The sequence below is a fragment of the Teleopsis dalmanni genome, chromosome 2, assembly GCF_002237135.1.
Source record: "Teleopsis dalmanni isolate 2A chromosome 2, ASM223713v2, whole genome shotgun sequence".
In the NCBI taxonomy this organism is placed as follows: Eukaryota; Metazoa; Arthropoda; class Insecta; order Diptera; family Diopsidae; genus Teleopsis; species Teleopsis dalmanni.
The window spans coordinates 89,647,227-89,668,839 of record NC_051847.1 but is presented as its reverse complement, the minus strand read 5'-3'; the positions used below and the strand labels follow the sequence as shown (position 1 = coordinate 89,668,839).

The 21,613-nt window shown below is 27.8% G+C and overlaps 1 protein-coding gene across 1 annotated transcript in view; it reads left to right on the top strand.

Annotated features, from left to right (window-relative positions):
- LOC119678298 (rap guanine nucleotide exchange factor 4) overlaps positions 1–18,217 on the top strand; it is a gene marked incomplete in the record, with an annotated part of 493,194 nt that extends 474,977 nt beyond the window's left edge. Inside the window, 9 exon segments of the mRNA XM_038090056.1 lie at positions 1,916–2,092; positions 4,299–4,460; positions 9,247–9,400; positions 9,483–9,690; positions 10,093–10,346; positions 10,406–10,576; positions 15,467–15,600; positions 15,896–16,245; positions 16,311–18,217. Coding sequence (XP_037945984.1) covers positions 1,916–2,092; positions 4,299–4,460; positions 9,247–9,400; positions 9,483–9,690; positions 10,093–10,346; positions 10,406–10,576; positions 15,467–15,600; positions 15,896–16,245; positions 16,311–16,438 — 1,738 coding nt within the window.
- Positions 18,218–21,613: the final 3,396 nt, after the last annotated feature.

Here is a 21,613-nt window from a genome sequence, read left to right as displayed (position 1 = left end):
AATCCGGCTATAGGTCACTCTTTGTTAAATAATTAAACTTTTAATATTTTTTATTATATACTATATTTCGACTCTCCTTGAGAATCATCATAATTACAACAATTTACAATATTTCAATGATTAATTAAGAATGATTAATTAAGAATACATTAAAAAATATAAAAAAACAGATGGATAAATAAATTCAAAAAATTTTATAAATTTTTTAATTTTAATTTAATTTTACATATTTAATTTTACAAATTTTGCTGATTCATTTCAATTATTATTACAAAATCATTAACCAAATAAGCAATAGTATTTTTTATTATGAATTTGTAATTTATTTTTAATTAATATCTGCATATTAACCATTTGGTGATTTACATATTAATTACTGTCGTAACTACATATGGGGTATATCTACCTCCATAATTCTGTTAAATCCGAAATAATAGGAACATTTTTAAAAATGCATTTAGAATTTTTAAATGGTAAACAATATGATAACCAAAATTCATGATAATGATTTTAATCTTCTAACTCCTTAAATATTTTAGATGGTGTTAGCATTGCAATAGCCTTAGCTCCCACTCTATAGAAATGCACTTATTCCGATAGTTCTTCTACCCAAGCTAAAATATAAGCAAACCCAGTTACTTTATTTATGTATATACGAATAGAAAATAAATTTAAAATATGCTGTGAACTATCTATTAATATATAATTTTTAATTTCAAAACTTTAAACGTCTCACTTTTTCTGGTTATACACTTGATGTATACACTTCCCGTCTGCAACACTCCAGCCGCTCAGGTGTACAAACTCAAGCTAAATAAAATAGACTTTTACTTACATTCCTACAGTATACTACGACATACTATACTTGCTTTAACTGTAATAAATACTTTTTACGGAGGTCTTATCATTTTGCATACTATATCCATTTTATTATTACTATATAAAAAATTTTTTTTGTATAGAAAATAGATCGAAAAGTGATAAAGAGATATTACTAATTGTACCACTTTTGGTTAATATATGTGCTCAAGTGGACTTTGATGTGCAAGACTGCCACTCCAACCTCACCTAAATACTACTACTAAATTATTATGAATTGTTTTAATATTAAATTGAATCGATAATTTATAGAGAAATCGGTCTACTTTGAAGTGAGCACATCAACCATAATATATCTTCTGTGTTGGAACTGGCTTTAACCGAGCAGTATGCATTGAGCCTTTTAAATGAAAGCTGCTAAACTGTCTTACTTTAAAAAGTTTCTAATATCAGACTATTATTGTATCAATAAACTAATACAAAACAAAACTAATCCATAAACTCTAGCTGAATCAATAGGTCTTCAAAAAAATTTCATTATATTCTATTTCAAATTATGACTTCTATTCAAGATTTTCTAATTCTATAATTTTTTTTCTGTAGGCTTAATCTCCATTTAATTTTAGGTCATCAACTTTTTTTCTGTGGTGGTCCAATCGAACGGATGTCTATATATTTCACTGAATTTAATTTATAAATATTAGCATTTAAGTATTTTAAATATCTGTTATAGTAAATTAAATTAAAAAAATCATTGAAACATGGATTATTGCTGGACAAATTAAATGGGGAAAAAAATTAATATTCAATTTCGTGTTATATAAAGTTAGTGCGCAGGATTTACTGCCAAGCTTACCTAAAAGGACGAAATGAAAAATTTAATTAAAGTGCACCGGGTTATGAAGGCATAGGGAGCTCAGCATTGACAACGTAATTGAAATGTTTTAATGAAAAATGCAACTTTTACTTTATTGTAATTTTTTGCTAGAGGCACTAGAAAGCATAATTTTAATAATAAATAGAAATATTAAAAAATTATTAAATTCACAAGCATAAATTTGTAATTACAATTTGTCCTTTTCAAACCATTTTTTAGAGCTGCTACAATTGTCCTGAAGGAAAATAATTGTCATTTATTGCGCGTAGATAAGGAGCATTTCAATCGTATACTGCGTGATGTTGAAGCTAATACACTCAGATTGCAGGAGCACGGAAAGGATGTTTTAGTTCTAGAGAGAGTTGCAAAACAACGGGGACAACATTCGGCATTCAAGTAAGTTTAAAATGCATATAATAGTTTTACTTTAAATACTTTTAAGCATTGTTAGTATATATATAAATTTATATATATAGTTTTTATATAATTTATTTGTTGTGGTTAAATATTTAACACTTTAGTAAAATAATTTTTTTTAATTGTAATTATTTATTATAAGTAATTAATAAATATATATATGAATCACCAAAGGATTTCTTTGGAAAATGATTATAATTTTAACTTGATTACAATTACTTGTGCTACGTAAATAGGCTATTAAGCTTTACTACTAAATATCAGATATTTTTATATATTTCGGAAATTATTTATCTGTACAAGACACAGCTAGAAAATTAGGTAGGGGGTCTTTCAATTTATTTCGGTCATATATACGAGTTTAAAAAAAATTCAACGGCCATGATGCAATAATAATGAATGTGTATAACATCATATATGTGTACATACTACATTTAGAAGCTTCCGATTCAATTGAAGGCGGTAGTCTTCTGCCTTTAGCACCCCAAGGTCCTTACCTGACAATATATATTAATACAGGATTAGGTGATTGAAGTGTTACCAACTATACATAGACTGCTATTGCCAAGTACGTGAAATTCATACGAATGACAGCTGTTTATATTGTTCAGAAGCCACCACAAGCATTTGAGTCGCGTCTTAGTTTTATATAATAAAAGTTATTCGAAATGGAATTCAAACGTAAAAGTGCGATTGGTTATAGAAAATCACAACCAGCTATTGTTTGTGAGCTCAAACACCTAAACACCTAAAAGTGAATAAAATGTTTGTATCGTTTCTTTAGTCGCAATAATAGTACAGACAGCATCACCAAACGTTGTGGTAGTGGACGAAAAAAACAGCAACGTCACCTGAAATAGTTCGGAAAGTGAAGGCTAGACTTAAATGGCGCAATGACAAATCCACGTTGTAGTGGTTACCAAAGAACTAAAAGTATCCTACCGCATCATCTGAAGCATTTTCCAAAATAAGCTTAAGGTAAAGTCTTACAAGTTCCTAAAGGCACAAGATCTTACAGCAAAACAACAAAAAGTTAGACTCAAAAGAGCAAAGGAGTTGTTACGCTTCGACGAATATGGCGAATTTCTAAACATTGTGCTCTTTGATGAGGAAAATTTCCCTCTAAAAATGATAAAAATGACCACCCGAAGTAATTTTCAAGTAATCTCAAGTAATGGTAAGAACAGCGTGCCTATTGTCAAAATCCATACATGCGATTTATTGTCAGGAAAATATTTTGGAAGTTTCTTTAGAGCCATAGGCATGCATACATTTCGGTCGTAAACCATGGAAATTCCAACAAGACTCGGCACTGGTCTCGGTCTCTTAAAGCTCGTGTCAACTAAGAATGGATGGTTGAAAAATCATGTTGCACACTTTATTTCGTCAACACCATGACTTTCGAATTTGCCAGATGCAAATCAGATGGACTAATAAATCTGGACCAGATTGGAGAGCAAAGTGAGGACAAAAAATTATGACGGTATGGATGCGCTGAAGAAAGCCGTTGTTCAAGAATGACCCAATTACCGGTAGATTGCATTCGTGAAACATGCTACTCATTTTTTAACCGTTTGAAGGCCGTAGTCAAATCAAAAGGTGACCACATCGTGCAAGAGTAAATGGGTTCTGAACTTTTGATCAATTTTAATAATTTGAATCAATTACAAAACACAAAAGAGATATGGTCGTTTGAATAGGTAACACTTCAATCGTCTAACCCTGTATTTTATTATAACAAGAAACTATGGTACAAATATTTAACCAAGCTTATTATGTTTTTGGTAAATATAAAATTTTAGTGAATAACAATAACATTCCAGTGTCGTTACAAGTTTTCTTCAAACTCTATTAATTGTAACAATTACAATCAATTTTGTTAATTTTTTAATACTTTTAAGCATTCGTTTTTTAGTTAATATTTTTAATTAAACATTTAATTTTTAACCGCAAAGCAATTACATTAACATTTCACTTTGCTCAACCACAGCGACCACGAAATGGCAAATAAATAAATTAATAAATTAAAATCATTTTTATCATTATTTATTTTGTATAATTGAAGATATTTTAAAATCGAAAAGTTTACTTAATATTACATTTTTTAATTTATTATTTTGGTTTTATTTACTCGTATTTTTTTTACTTTTCACTTTATAATTTCAAATAAATGTTCTTCTTATAGATACACTGTCATGTCTGGCACACCATCAAAAATGCTGGAGCATTTACTTGAGACACGTCTCGGTAGTCAAGTGAGTGGTATGGATCCCTTCCTAGATGACTTCCTACTAACGCACATAGTTTTCATGCCAGTTGTGCAGTTAGTGGATGAATTGGCGAACTAATATCCTTTTCAAACAAATTACAAATTTATATCTATCTTAAGGTAACATAGTAAAATTATGGTATAATACTTCACTGAATAGAATTTTAAATAACCTCAGCCTTTCATATTACCCGATGAAGTATGTATTTACTTAATTCCTTTAGGTCACCACGTACAGGTCATTATTTTGTTTAGTTGCAAGAGTAGCGCCGTAGTAAAAACTTTCAGTGATTATTTTGCTTAAGAGGATTTTGTTCAGACAAAGTTGTTCATAAATTGAAATATTAAACTTTTAAAGAGTTACGGTTTCCCTTCTAGTTCTTAAATACTTAATATATTTTATTAATATAAAATATATGAAAATAGCAATTTAAAAAAAAAACCATAGTGATATTTTATAATTTTACTTTAATAATTTTAAGATTTTAGTTATTGTTTATTAATTTTTTTATAGATTCTTAAACATATTCTTCAAATCTAACTGAACAGAAGACTTTCTCCTGTTTGTATGAAAACCAGAATATCAGTTATTGAGTACATGCGACATCGGAATATGATATCCGATATATTCTGATGTATGACATCAGAATATGTCATCGGAATTTAATATCAAAACATGTAATAAATAATAATCTATAGAATAGTATATTTTGACTTCTGCTTATATTACATGAGTCACTAATTTTTGCTTATCAAAAATTTAAGTGTTTACACTTTTTAAATGTTTACACTTAAAGGTTCAGAGTTTAGAGTAGAGCAAAATAAAAGATAAACGAAAACTTACTTATTTTTTTAAATTTGTTTTTGAATATGATTTGCATATTTTCTCATTCTTTAGAGTTAAATTTTTTAACATAAATATTGAAATAATTCCATTCCCTCTTCTCTGCTTTGAATTTTTTAATTATATAAATTTTTATGATTAATTCATTAACTTATAAATTTTTTTTCTAAATTTGATAGAGCTTTTTATTTGAAATATGATTCGCAGTTTTATTTTCTCTTTATTTTCATCAAAACTTACATTTGTAATTCTCATAGAGAAATTTTTCGAAGCAGCATTTACTAAGCCAATGAACTTAAAAAATAAATGCGCACTTATCTTATAAATTTTTGCATGAATTGTGTGTACATTCTGTATAGATAATATAACTGAACACTACACACTAATTGAGATAATCACATAATAGTGCTAAGTATCATAGTCTAAACACACTATAAGTTTAGTTTTGATTTATTGCTTGGCGATATGATGTTTTTAGCCTTTAGTGAGTAGTTTCCAACTTTTTTACTACACATACTATACTTGAATATATTCGAGAATTTTCAAATTTCTGTATTTAAGTTAAATATAGTTATTAAACTTAAATATTTTTTTAAATAAAATATTTTTTTTTTTTTGAACATGCATTCGTATTTCAAAATGTATATGATTTAAGTAGGTTGCTAACCAGAATAATCTCTGACGGGTATATGAGGTTACGAACATTTTTCCTTTTTATTTAAATATATTTATTTGATCTTCAATAGTTGTATTCGAACATTTTAGAAAAGAACTGTCTTATTCTCTTTGTATTATTCAAAGATTTTCTATATGTGCTTTTATATATGATTTCCTATATGAAGCCACTTTTTTAATAGAATATTAACTAGCAATATATGTGCTTATTTAGTTACTTAAGATAAGTTATACTTATATTGGTATTAAAATAAACTGAATTTTGAATTGTCAGTCCATCTCTTTTAAAGTAGTCCCCCTTTGATACTACGTTCTTATGCCACCATAATTTCTAGCTTGGAAAATATTGTTTAGATCTGATACATGATTTCGTCTACTTCTCAACTGTTTCTCAAAAACATTCTTCTTTGAGTTTGAAATATAAATAAAATTACAGGGTATCCTATCATTAGTACAGTACAGTTGCGATATTACAGTGATGATACATTATGTTCTTTATCATTTTACTTAAAAAGTATTTGTGATTAAAGGCTTAAAAAAAAGGGCTCTTGGCTTAAAAAATTTCCTTATTAACATATTGCAAAAAACTTTCTTCTGTTGTACATTCAACTAAATAATGGTGTAATGGTGTCACCTTTGCTTTTATTGATCATTCCTGAAAGCTCAAATTAATCTGGTATTAATCAGTTCAATAAAGTCATAATATGAAGCAATGCATATAAATCATTACATCCACAGAAGTCAGTTAAGTCTTTTCTTTTGAAGAAGTAAGATTGCTGAATCATTTGGGACACTATTCCAAATAATTCCACACTCCACACTTAATCAAGTTTTTATATTTTTTGAGCAATATTTCAGATCGAAATAAGTTTTTAAAAATAATAAACCTTTAACCTTCTCTCATGTGATGCTTATTATGTTGAGTGTTGATTCAATATACATATAATATACCAGTTCTTACTTTGTAGTGATTTCGTAACTATTGTGATTGTTACTTGACTTCAGTAACTTTACTTTATTTATCAACTGTTCATATTATTTGTTGTTTTATTTCTTGAGATTTGAAAATTTCACAATTGGAAGTTGTGTATATTTCACTTAAATCGTGCACAGAATACAATTGTACTCGACTTCAGTAATGAAAAGAACACACTTTCAATGGTAAAATTTTCCAATTCCTAACAAAACAAATTACTAACCAAACAATTGCAAACAGTTGCTACAGTAAGGATTCACTTATTTGCATTTAAATGAAGTAAAAACTGCAGTAGTCCAACTTTTGGCTTGGATATTAAAGCAAGTTTCACTTAAGTTTAATCTGTGGAAATGTAAAAACTTGAAAAATAAATTTGTGAGAAATACAAAAGGAACAGGAAATAAGACTTTTCGTGAAAAAAACCTCATAAAAAGTTTATTAAAATTACTTCCCCATACTTTAATCTAGGGATTTTGTAATACAAAGTACCAAATCCAATCACGTCGTTTTTGTAATTACAACAGGAAGAAAACTTAATTTTAGTTTGTCAGAAAATAACAAAACGCTTTCTCATCTTAAGCATTATACTTAAGATTATATCAGCAAGAGATATCTTACAATACAATACAAGAAAGGTAACATAGATAGATCATCACTGACAAGTCATCAGTAATAAGTATTCCAAAACTACAACAATCTAGAGAAATGGTTATAAAAAATTCTTATTAAGAAATATTAATGAAAGCTATTATCATATTAAAGAGTGCAATGTAACAGAATCCTGTTTAAAATCTCATCTTTATAGTAATTGACGTCTCAATAGGCTAACATCTATCAGCTTGTAGGAAGTAACACAACTGCATAAAAGCTATTAATCCGAAATTATAACAAAGGACAGAGGTATGATAAGTAGTTACTTGTCACGTAAGACTCCTTTCAATTTTGCTATGTGTCCTAAATGCAACTATAAAACTCATGGCACCATCCATTAGTTCAATTGTCCTATTACTTAATTATATAGAAGTGAATCCAATGACTGTTTTCACTGAAATAGCAACATTTTTGAAGGTTTTAATTGATTTTACCTAATGTATGTAACTGTCACTATGACTTTCTCATGTCTTTTGGCCTCATAAGCCTATGGAAACTATACACCTTGGTTCCGCATGCCTTTTAACTTTATTCTACTGCTTTGTGTTGGATAAACTGATGGAAACCAACTACATTATCTTCTCATGCCTTTGTTAATCCGTATTACTTTATTCTAAGTAACTAATTGGAATCTAATACTTTATTTGTAATTATTTATTAATTAAAGGCATATTTTTTATAGAAAAATTTAAAACCATTCAATACATATAAACCACTATATTATATGTATATAATTGAATACACTACGTCTTTCAAATTTCAGCAAGTTCAATCATCACATGCATATATCATCCAAAAAGTCTTTAAGTGTTTTAATCTTCTAAAATCGTCTATAATAAATTTCAAATATTTCTGTTTTATAAATTATAACATGACACCGCTTTAATACTTTATGGGCTTTCTTTTCGAGGACCTTGGCGAACTTCAGGTCCTCCCTCTGAATAGCATCATAAGCTTTGCCAAAGTTTTAAGATAGTTTTAACCCTTGAGTTTTTAATAATATGATAGCACAATGGCCTTCCGACCTAAGTAAATCCCTTGAGATCGCTGATATAACCTAACCTAACCTAACCTAAATTATGACAGTGGTATTAGTTAAATATTTATATATTAATATCTATGTATGTGTAGTATCTATGAGTGTCCCTTAGTATCTATGACAATTTTATAATCGATAATTACTCTTGGTTGCTAAGCATAGGACACACACACACACAAGATATGTAGATCAACTAAATTATCCTTAAATAAAAAGATCTATGAAGCTCTCTATATTATTACCTCATATTGTTGTGTGTCATTGTGGTTCCGGGTGATATACCTAATCTTAGAAAATTAGAAGTTTTTAGGGGATCAGCGGGTATTATCGCGAACCCTGCACTACCAATAGTAAGACGCTCCTATAGATGTGTGAAGACATTTTCTTTCTCAACCGCTACAAAAAAGGTGCCTCTTATTTAGCTTTTAAAACAGTAGTCAATATATTTTTAAGCTGTGTCAGCAATGTATATTACTTTAATTAAATACTATTTATTTCGCAATATTACCAAAAATAAAAAAAAAATTTAATAAAAAAAATTATAAATAAAAAATAAAAAATAATAAAAAAAGTAAAAAAAAAACTAACAATACACTTATAAAGTATTGCATTATTGATTTTTGACTTTATATACAAACATATATGCATATATCAAAAAAAATCCTTAACTCCTTTGCACTTTTCACTGTGATATCAATGATGGTTCGCATACTCCCGAAGATCGGGAATACATAATAAATTTCAAGAAGCGCGTCGTACATTTTATGCAAAAGTGGGTTATGGCTGTGCGTCATGCGGCTTTTGAAGAACCCAGTGTCTGTGATTTTATAGAGGTAATTCTCAATACATACCTTTTAAAATACATAATGCTTATATTTAACATTTTATGTTTTTGTTTTTTTTTTATGTTATCAGGATTTAGCTGCAGAAATTGAAGCTGATCCAGATTTACACGAAGAAACAAGTATTATACATAATGTATTAACACAAATGGCACGTTATCAAGAAGATCGTAATCAGAATGCTGGACAGAAATGGAAACTACCACCCAATGGTCAACCAATCTGTTTGTTCAGTGGTAATGCTACACCATCGAAAACTGTCATACGACCAGATGATGATAGTAAGTTAACAAAAAAAATTTATAAAATGAACTGCATGAGTGTTAACATCAGGTAAAAATATAGTTTTGCGACAGTAAAAAGAGATTATATATAAGTTATCAGGTTTCTTAAACAAAAAATAGGAATGAAATCCATTAACTAACAACTCTAGGCTTTTCCAAAAATAATCCCTTTCTCAAAATATTAAGTTTCAATTTAAATTTATATCCAAAACTCTACTTTCACTAGCATCAAGACATAAAGTAGCCATACAGCGATTTCACAACTAATCTAGGCTATGAGCAAATATAAACCACATATTTTTAATTAAATTATTTCATTCTTTTATAACAAATTATTTAGATTTTAATAAAATATTAAAAAGATTCTTATATTTACTTTTTCTTTATTTAATTTATTAGTAATATTTCGGGTATATTGTGCTGACCACACTTACTGCACATTACGTTTTCCTCTTCATACAACCGCCGAATTAGTCAAAGCCTGTGCAGCAGATAAACTACAATTAAATCGAGGTCCTGATGACTTGGTTATGGTGGAAGTTAAATCAAATGGTGAACGTTGCGTCTTTAAGGATAACGATGTTAGCATACCTACGGGCTTAAGTTTAAATGGACGCCTTTTTGTTTCAGTTAAGGATCATTTAGATGCCTTGGTAGGTTATATTTTAATGTTGAAAAGGAAGAGTGAAAACTTATTGTATAATATTTACAGACTCCTTTACCGGAACAAGAGGGTCCAACGGAGGGAATTGAAATGGACTTAGAAATTTTAAGCACCAAAGAAATAGCTTACTATATAACATTATTCGATTGGGATCTGTTTTGGGCAGTGCACGAATATGAATTATTGTATCACACCTTCGGCCGTCATCACTTTGGCAAGGTAATTGAAATATTTTCAATTTCCATGTAAATATTTTATTAATATATTCATGTGCATATATTCATATGAACATATAATATTAGTAATTTATGTGTACAATTTCAAAATATTTTAAATTCGCAATGGCCATTAGGCACTCATAGAGGAAGTCATGCAAAAATTTATATCAATTTTGAGCAATTTGAACTTTATTGAAATATTGAAGCTATGGCTGAAGTAATTAAGTTTAAAATATTTTATACAATTTATATAAAACGTTAAATGTTTATAGTGAAATATTTAAACGAGTTCAAAACATTTGTAATATATTGAAAATTAAATAATTTATTATTAAGTGAAGTGTTTGTGGTATCTACCATAGACTACTTCAAATTTTAAAACAATTCTATTTTGTGTGAAGTGCATCATCATTTGGACTTTAAGGACTTTAAATAAATAACAAATAATTAATTTGATTTAATAATTTTTTAAGTGAATATGAATTTGTTAAACAAAATGGAACTATTAAGCATTTAAGTGCTCATGTTTCAAATTAATAAAATTTTTTCCCACATTTCTCTATTTTATAATAAAAAATTAAATAATTTGTAAAAACATTCTACCAGAAAAATTATCTAGAATATTTTCATAATAAGTTCAGAATAAAGTGAATTTATTAAATAAATAAAAGTAAATTTTTTTTAAAAATTACAATGTGATAATAAAGTAAAAGCTTTTCTAAGAGCTTATGAGAGCCTTTTCATAATTATAATATGTAGAGAAAATGGATGAAAACTCCTTTATCGTATATGCTTGAACGAAATGAATATTCTTAATATTAGAGAAAAATGTACATAGCAGTAATGGAGCAGAGTAGATCCTTGTACGTTTTGTTATATTTTATATTTAATCCAATATATTGAGTGCTCACTTCACTGCTAATATATATGCACTCGTATGTATGTGTACAAGGAGTTAACTTTTAAATAGAAAATTTGAAAGTTCATTTAAAGTTTAAACTTAGTTGCAGATATTCGAGTAAATAATTTTTTGTTTAAAAAAGTTAGACAACTAAAGCAAAAATTCAATTTGCGGTTAGAGTACATTTCATGTATGCGAAACTCCAAGGATGTACTTAAAAGCCATTGAAAATGCTGTATTTGAGTCCTTGCGGAAGCCGTAAATGGAAAAATTAATATGCAAGTACATCCTATATGAGCGGTAAATCAAGTTCTTACATGCGTTTTTATGGTATTTTATACAAATTCCAGTTGATTTGCGCAATTTCATAACAAAGTCCTTCGACGATATGACAATATATGCTAACAAGTGCTTAACTCCATGCTAAATAAATGCTGCCATCATAATCCTGGACGTACAATGCACTGTTCCATGAAATAATGTGCACATGTGGTTGCAGGATGCACAGACAGGCAAACATCGAAAAAACCGCAAATTTCCTCTGGGAAATTATATTGCATTGAATATTTTTATTTATTGAATTTAATGGAAAAGAATTTTGAAAAAAAATTAAAAAGTCATTTTTATTTTTCTCGCATCCGTGTATTAATTTTTTTTATTTTCCATATATATAAAAATAATTTATTTTTTATGGTATACGTATATAGTAGAAGATGTGTGAAAGAAGTTTATTAAAATTCCTCATGAAATTTTTCCATGTACTCTTTTCCATTCCATTTTAAAATATAATTCCAGAAATTAATTAATTATTTTATAAAGAGGTTTTTTTTAACAGTAGTGAACTACAACAACAAAAATTCATTTTGTATTATTTTAATTAATTGAATTTTTGGCTGACCATACAGCTGTTTCGAGTGTTGCCAAATACCCATCATCAGTGGTCTTGGAAATAATTCTTGTATTTAATTATTCGTAAATAATTATTTTTTGAGACTGCAAGTACCAAGAATTATTTTATTAAATTTTATCTCTCATTAAAAACACTTCATCTGAGCTCAACCACTAAAATTTATTTTTATTATTTCTTATTGTTTAATATTCGTTATATTTTCTCTTTACGTATATATTCTAATACCGTCTTTTGAACATTATGGCCAATAATTTATATAAACTCAAATCAATATATTTGAAAATCTAATAAATCTAATTTCAAAGGTATTGCAACCTCACTCATTTTGTTATTCGACTTCAAAAATTTTAGTACTTAGGGTGTCTATCGCCCATCCGATTTAGCCATTTTCCTTATATAAAATGATATGACTCAATATTTACTTTATACTGACCAAGTTGATAGACTAATCAGATTGATTTTTTTCTGCTTGGATAGGGGAGTCACGTGATCTTAAAGGTATACTCTAAGTATGTCAAGACGGTATTATTTAGTTTGTAGTCATGGAATACTGAACTATATGTCCAGGAATATAATAGCAGCATTAATTTAGTATTTCGTTAAGCACTAGCTTTATGGAGATTTTTTAGATCTGACGTAAAAATAAATGTCTTATACGTCTCTTAAATGAGTTTTAGTGCAAAAGACTAATATCCTAACCATATTTAACCCACACTGTAATACATGTTCAGTATTTTTTGCAACAAGTATCTGAAAATACTTTAAAATTTTTAAAAATTGTTAAAAGCTTCCGGTCTCAGGTAAGTAATTCTATCACATATATCTCCAAGCGCTCTAAATTTGTTATTAGTCTCTTTTTACATAAAATATAGACATTTTTAAACAGTATTCTCTGACCACTAATCTAAGCTGAAAATATTTATGAAGCGCAGTTTTCACTGTTTCTGTTTTATTACAATATCAATCTATCTATCAATTTGCTGTACCTAATGATTAAATTGCAGTGGCTAGTGTTAGTACCTAGAAAAAATGTAGTTGAGCAAATCCATTTCATAGCACTATCCACGTTGAGCAACAAACACTGGATACTGTATTCAACATAGTGTAACTATAGCGAGAGTCGTCAGCTACTGCACCCAGGGACTGTTGCCTAATCATATGTTGGAAATAATATCGTCTTGTGCTTTGCAATAAAGAAATTTTATTTACCACTAGCTGGCAATCTAGTATATTTCATAATATGAAATAAAGATACCGTTTTTTTTTATTTTTTAACATATTGTGACATGAGAAAAGAGTGAAAACGGAAGGATTCTGTTGCCTAGAGTATGACTTTATGAATATGTACTTTTGAAATGACAACTATTTTGAAAAACTTTTCCGTTTACGCCACATGTCAATAAAACTTAGTTTATGGGATATTGAGAGTTAGAAAGTTAAAGTTAAAGTTAGAAATTTTTATATAAAAACCATCAAAAATAAGCAAAAGCGTCTTGGAGATACGGGTGCTTAAGAATTTCCATTCAAGACTAATTTTCAAATTGTCACTTCTCTTATCTATTGTTTAAACTATTGGTTGTGCCAATACTCGAAACAGCTGTATAGTCAGCCAGAAATACAATCAATTAAAATAATATAAAGAGAATTTTAATCGTTATAGTTCACTATTTTTCGAGATCTCTCCAATAAATAGTTTATACAATTGAAAATGTTTGTATTGAAATAAATACTAATAAGAACGGGTAATTAAAGAATCAATATTCTTTTCTAAAATTGATTTTTAAAAGGTATTATTTTTAAAAATTTATCAACTAATCCAAATCGGATGTGAATTTTAGTCAAAATTCCTGTTATTTATAAATTAATGATACATTTGGAAGTTGACAATAGATGGCGTGTCAATAGAAATAGAAAGAGTTAAGAAATTGTCGATATCTGAAGAAGAAAACTATATTGACAAATACCGTAATGAAAGAAGTTAATCCTTAAATCGATGAACTCGGAAAAACGGGATCGCAAAATAAAAACAAAATATTTTGAAAAAAAAATTCAGAAGAATATTGTAAGGATCAAATTTAACGTTAAAAATTCAACCCCCACCAATTAAATTAATAATAAAAGTAAATATAGAGAAAATGACATAGAATGAGCTTTAAAATTTACTTGTTAAAATTTAATTAATTCCTTATGTAAAACTCAATTGCTTCAAAGCAACACTTTGTGTAAAATGTCTCTTGTCGCTTTCAGTGCTAGTATTTGGTGCAAAACAGCACCTTGTTTAGTCAAAATATTCCTTATCGCTTACAATAGTAGAATTATGGTGCAAAACAGCACTTTGTATGCTTCAAAATGATGCGTTGTCTCCTGCAGTGGAGGAGACAAATTCTGGCTTTCGTTCCATTCGTGATTTCGCACCATTGCAGGTTTGGGCTTGCTGGTTTTGACAACTCCAACGATTCCCAAAGGTTACAACGATCCCAACGTTTCCAACGCTGTCCAACGATTTCGACATGGTATTTGTGATTTCGCACCATTGCAGGTTGTACATTGCTGGTTACAACGATTTCAAAGTTTCCAACGCTTTCATTTTTGATCATAAGATATATTAATCTATTAGATTAATCTAATATATATATTTGATTATACATCTATTAATTTATTAGACTAATCTAACATTAATGTTAGATTATACATCTATTAAATGTTAAGGATCTGTAATTGAAATTCGCATACATTACTAGCTGCGATAAAATCTTGAAGTCCAAATTGTAAGATTCTCTATATAATTCTAGATTTCTGTAATATCACAAAAGTAAAAAGTAACATAAGTGTTTTATAAGAAATCATATTCTATTTTATTCATAATATTAGAAAAATTTATTTATACGGATAACTTATAATGAAAATGAATTAACAAAACCAATTTAATCAACTATATATACATATATATACTATATATACTATATATATTTAACATATTAAGTCCCTTTAAATAAATGAAATTTCTTCGTATAAAATTACTTTAAAGCGATTTTTTAGTACTCAACGAGGAACTAATTAAATAATAATTTTTTATTTAGATTACCTCCAACCTTGATGTATTCCTACGACGGTTTAATGAGCTGCAGTACTGGATTGTATCTGAAATTGTTTCCACTCCCAGCATGAGTAAACGCGTTGGGCTACTAAGAAAATTCATTAAATTAGCTGCATAGTAAGTTTCATTAAAACTAAATTTTGTACTTGTATTTACGAAGCGTAGTAGATTAATTGTGAATTTAGATACAAATGAGTGCTTTCCATACTCCAGATACTCACTCACGCACATATCCGTACCAGAATATGCAGTGAGATGTGTATGTTGTGTATTGAATTTCACTTTGTTTTACTTTATCGATTGGCTTTCAAGCCTTTCGATTTTCAATTTATGTTGCTGCAGAACTGAAAAGCAATCTTTGTTCAATTAAAAATCCACTTTAATGCATATTCCTACTGATGTGTAATTACAGCTGCAAGGAGTACCAAAATTTGAATGCTTTCTTTGCCATTGTAATGGGATTATCAAATATGGCCGTTTCACGTCTACAACAGACCTGGGATAAAATACCATCGAAATTTCGTAAACTATTTCAAGAGTTCGAAGCACTCATCGATCCTAGTCGTAACCATCGCGCATATAGGGTTTTCGTGGGTAAATTGCAACCACCAGTAATTCCATTTATGCCACTATTGCTCAAGGATATGACATTCGCGCACGAAGGCAATAAAACCAGTCTAGATGGTTTGGTGAATTTTGAGAAAATGCATATGATGGCACAAACGATGCGTACGATACGCTTTTGTCGGTCTCGTAGTTTAGGTAAGTGCAACATACTTCAGTGCAAATATATATAACATTATTAATTTTCAATTTTATCGTTACAGGTCTTGAGCCGCCATCACCTAAAAGTGAGGGTGAAGTTCGCTCGTACATTAGCTGCTTACGTGTCATTGACAATCAACGCGCCCTAACCGCAATGTCGCAAAAAATCGAACCAACGAGGAAAAATTAAAAAATTACTACAACTAATAATCGAGTAATTGAGTTCAAGAATTTATAGCGAACAGATTTTAAAGTATTTATTAAGTAAAATTGTAAAGTAAATTAAGTTACGTGGTGTATGCTGTTCACACCTATAGTGTATGATATTTCTTTTATGTACGGCAAGTACGACAAAAGAGATCGCTTGGTACGACTTAAGATTATCATATTTTTCCCAGTACAAATATATGGTTATTTTTCTGTTAATATATACCTTCTGATTAAAATAAGACACCAAAAATATAGACTCTTATTCTAATGTTTTATAACCTTACATATGTGTTTCATGTTAAAATTTCTTAAATTAAAGAAACGAAAGGTACAAGTAGAACATTGAAGTCCAAATTTTTTAATATTAACATTTTAAGCAATTCTTTAGAGTTTTACGAATCCCCAGCTCAAGATCTAAATAAAACTTAACCTTATCTATCAGCTAAGACGATAGGAATAAGACAGAATGCTTGTACTGTATAACTTGGCAAGTACACATATAAATTTGAAAATGATCAGTTTTATAATTCCGAAAGTAAACTTAAATGACGTAAACTTGTCATTAAACTACGTACCTACTAGATACACAGTCGACTTCGGTCTAGCTTTCATCTCTATACATTATAAGGTATAGGCACCTTACCGTTAAGGGTGAAGTACAACATCACTTAAATAACTTACACAGCACTGTATTCCTCTGTAGTAATTTTCTGGCAATAACTTAGTTATAACTCTAAGGATTCATTCATTCTCAAGACCTTGAGTATAGTCCGCTTAAAAGAGATCTTTTAAGTAACCCCACAAAACAACACAAAAGTCCTGGTTTGACTAATCGCATAACCTTGAAGACCGTTTGACACCTACATTAAAACGTGTAATGATATATCTGAGGTCTTCCTCACGCAACAATCCAAAATATATATGTATTGTATGGCATTGTGGCATTATAGCATTTTGATATTGTGTTATCGAAACCACATATTATTCACATATGTATCTCTATATCTATGTCAGAATAAAAAATTGATAATCTTTTGTGACTGTAGTAATAGCATCACATCATTTTTAAAACAGTGCAAGTCTGTCACACCTTCAGATGAATTGTTATCATAAATGAATTCTTGTGAATGTGTTTTAACAGTTACTTGTGGTTTCTCATTATTCCAGATACCAGAAAACGAATTTGTGTGATGACACATACATTAAACAAAATATAAGCCTCATCCCTAAGAAAACTTGATTCGAAAAATCAAGCGGTATTGCTCAAGCACCGAATATGTGTATCTTCCAAGTATTGCTTGGTTTATATTGTGAAACGTTAAGGTGAAGACATAATATCTTGGATAACAGTTTTTTATAAGATATGTTATCTCAAAGAAACAGTGTTGCCAAATGCAAACACGAAATCAGTTCAGACCTTCACATTAGTTATAGTAAACGGAACCTATAAATTCCTATTGCTTTTTTTTACCAATATATCCAATTGTTAACCCTCTTATGTCAAATATGACTAATTATCTTCAAAAATAAACGTTTAGAAATAAAAATACAGAATTTCCTTGATAACTATTAAATCAATCTTAATGTTTAAATCGGGCCCTTTATTGATATATGGCTTTTCTGATTTTTCTCTCTTTTTCTTTCTTTTAATTTTTTTAATTTTTTGGTTTAACTTATAGTTTAGATTCATTTAAAATTTATTTAAGTATAAGTACTGTTAGGATCCATAGACGCAACATTAAAAACAATAAATACCTATTAAACCTTTCTGAAATTTTTTGTAGTTTACGAGATATTAAAAATTTTTAAAAGCTAAAGTATTTCTTTAACACCATATGAACCTTAAAATAATTATTAAAAAACTCTTTTGTAACATTTTTGAGAACAAAAAAATAAATGATGACTAAGAAGATCTATTAAAAATTCCATATAGGTATCTTCATTACATTATCTCAAAGTCAAGATAATGTAATTTTATTTTGAATAATTTTGTATCAATTTTATTGCAAAACCTGTATTATTAACCAGTAATCCGGTTATTATCAGCAGTTACCATCAGGACCTGAAAAATACACAATATATTACCAGTAAATAAAATACAAAAAAAAAACTCTGAAAATCAAGTAGACACAGTCGTAGGGTTTGTATATAAAAATGATTAATTTTTTTAAATTTTATTTTAAATAATTTTATTTAATATTCTTGAATAAGCTATCATGCAACCAAAATCCTTCACTGAAATTACAGATATATAACAAATATCTAATTCCATTATTTCATTATTGCAATAACTATCTTCAACTCCAATGTTCCAGTGATTTATAAAAAGTAAACGATATATAGTAAGTTATAGTACATAAATAATTTTAAATATTTGACCAAATAATAGGTTCAATAAATGTACTTTATAAGAAATGCTATTAAATTATTATCACAGTTTCAATATATGGGAAGTCCTTATGTGTTTCAACTCCTTATATAAGATTCTCTTAAATCACTTCTCTTGACTAAAACTAAGTAAAAATAATTACTAAAAATGATCCTTTAACTTTTCTACCCATCTCTGGACTATTATTTCCTTCATCATTTAGAAATAAATTATTTATTAGGAAAACCTTTTCATTGGTATTTGTAAATGTGATAAAATTTCATTAGCTGTTAGTTGTACATATGTAAATTGGAAATCCTTAATAATATATATAATCAGAGTTCATTTGGAATTTAATTTTTATTAAAATTGTAAATATGGCACTTTTTAACAATAAATTTTAACAATTTAAATAGATCTTTTCCTAGATTGATGCAGCAATCTAAGCATATATATTTTTCTATAGCGCTATTTTATTATTTTAATATGAAATTACAAATTATATTAAACTATCTGCATATACATTAGTATGTGTCAGTTTATATATATATAATATATATTTATTTATTATATTCACATATATAAATAATATATGTATCTATTAAATGTTTTTAAAAAAAAAATTGCTAATTTAAAACAAAACTTATTGATTCTTTTTAAATGTCGTGGTCGTTGTTGTTGTTAGTCATTAGTCATTTTTTATAATATTTAAAAAATAAAGTTTATATAAATATATATATGTATATCGAAAAATTAATACTATAGTATAAATATTTATAGTTTGATGTAATAGTTAATGTAATTAAATAGAAACCAATAATTTATGTAGATATAAATTTGTTCAAATTTAATATATTTTATAACATTTGGAAAACTCATAAAGTGAAATTGTTAAAATTTAATATTTATTCATTTATTTTAATTTGTTTTCATATTTCATATAAACAAAAAAAAATATTTTTAACCATTGACTTGCATAAATGTTAAAAATATATTAATAAATAATTTAACTAAAATCAATTTTAAATAATTATATTATCTGAAATCTAAGCAACAATAAATTTTTTTAATAATTATTCAAATAGTTATAATATAGAAAACAATGATTAATGGTAATTTTTTTTGACCGAGAGTGATGCGTCTTTATGACGAAAAGAAACTATTTAAATGTTAGACAGATTCGAATATCAAAGAAAAGACAAGGACAAAAAATTTATTCTATTTATTGATTGAAATTTGGCTGACCATACAACGCTATTTCAATTTTAATATGTTTGGTATTTTAACATATACACCTACGGACTTAACATTAAAATTGTAATGATTTTATATTTATTGCTCATATTTCCGATATGTCTTAGTAAATGTTTTTGGGTTAGCAATTGTCTTTAAACGGTATCTGTATGAAAGTCTTCAAGCCTTTTCGATGCAAGAAGTACGAATATATTCATAATTATCATCATCATATATAGATGACTATAGCGAGTGTCTTATGTTGTTCAGATAAGAGCATAATTATATTATTATTAGAGCTCTGTCTATTGGAGTAAGCCAGGTATTTATGTCGTTTATCATCAGTTACGTTTTGTAATAAGTTATCTCTCCAATGGATCATACTGAATTTCACTTTAATAATATAAATTTAAGAGATTAACTTACATAAAATATAATATTCTACACATTCCTTTCGTCTCTCATTGTAACATTAATAAATTATATTTTATTATTTCAAACGTTGCAAGCTCATGCTATATGTGGGAACTACTTTTAATTTCTACTTAGCATATAGCTGATATTACTGAATCATATTGTTATAATAAAGGATAGCACAGGTTGCTATGAACCCTTTAAATTATTTTTCAAAATTTACTATAATGCTATAGCTATTAAAGTAATAGCTTCTGGCTATAGTCAATATATGTTTAATTTATTATTGATGCTCTTGATACTCTTTATTGAAAGAGTTTTTCTTGAATCAATTTTGTTTCCACATCTTTTTTATTTTATATTGCGATAATCGCATATAATTGATATGCGTCGCATACTAGAAATAGTATAAAAAGCGGGTTACTGGCTTCAGCCAAGGTAGGTTCTTAATTAATCTTTTGCGTCGTTGAGAATTTCTAAGAATGGCGATCAAGCAATTTATTATAATTTATAAACGATATTTTAGACATCAGAATAAATAATTTAACTTTTTCAAAGATATGTTAAATTGACCACCTTCGTAAAAAGTTTACGACTAAACAAGTTATTTCGAATTATTATTGTTAAATACAGTAAAAGCACAAATAAAATGTACTTGAATATAAGAAACTTCAATTTAAAGAACGACAGAAATCGGTGCTTGACTATTTTATATAATAGATACATAATTTGTGATTTATAGAATAGTCAATGCTTTAACGCATTCTTTAGAAATAATGGGGGAATGTCTGACTAAAATAATAACTTAAATACCTGGACAAGGAAAAGATAACAAAAAATAATGTATATTGTACCAAAAGCATGATTGTCCAGGATCTATATTGAAATTCAATGGAGAGTATCAAGACATAAAATGCTAACAGTTGTTGGTTTGGAGGAGCCTTTAGCGGGTTTAATGCTGAACTGGACTGTCGAAATCCAGTTTTCTGATGTTAGTAGGATTATTACTGTTGAGTACAGTACTATACTTGATTGGAATATGTGAAATAATATGATTATAATAATTAAAAATAATAATAAAAAGCTTAACAAAATATTAAAAATGTTTTATAATGGAATTAAATTATTAATTAATTTTAT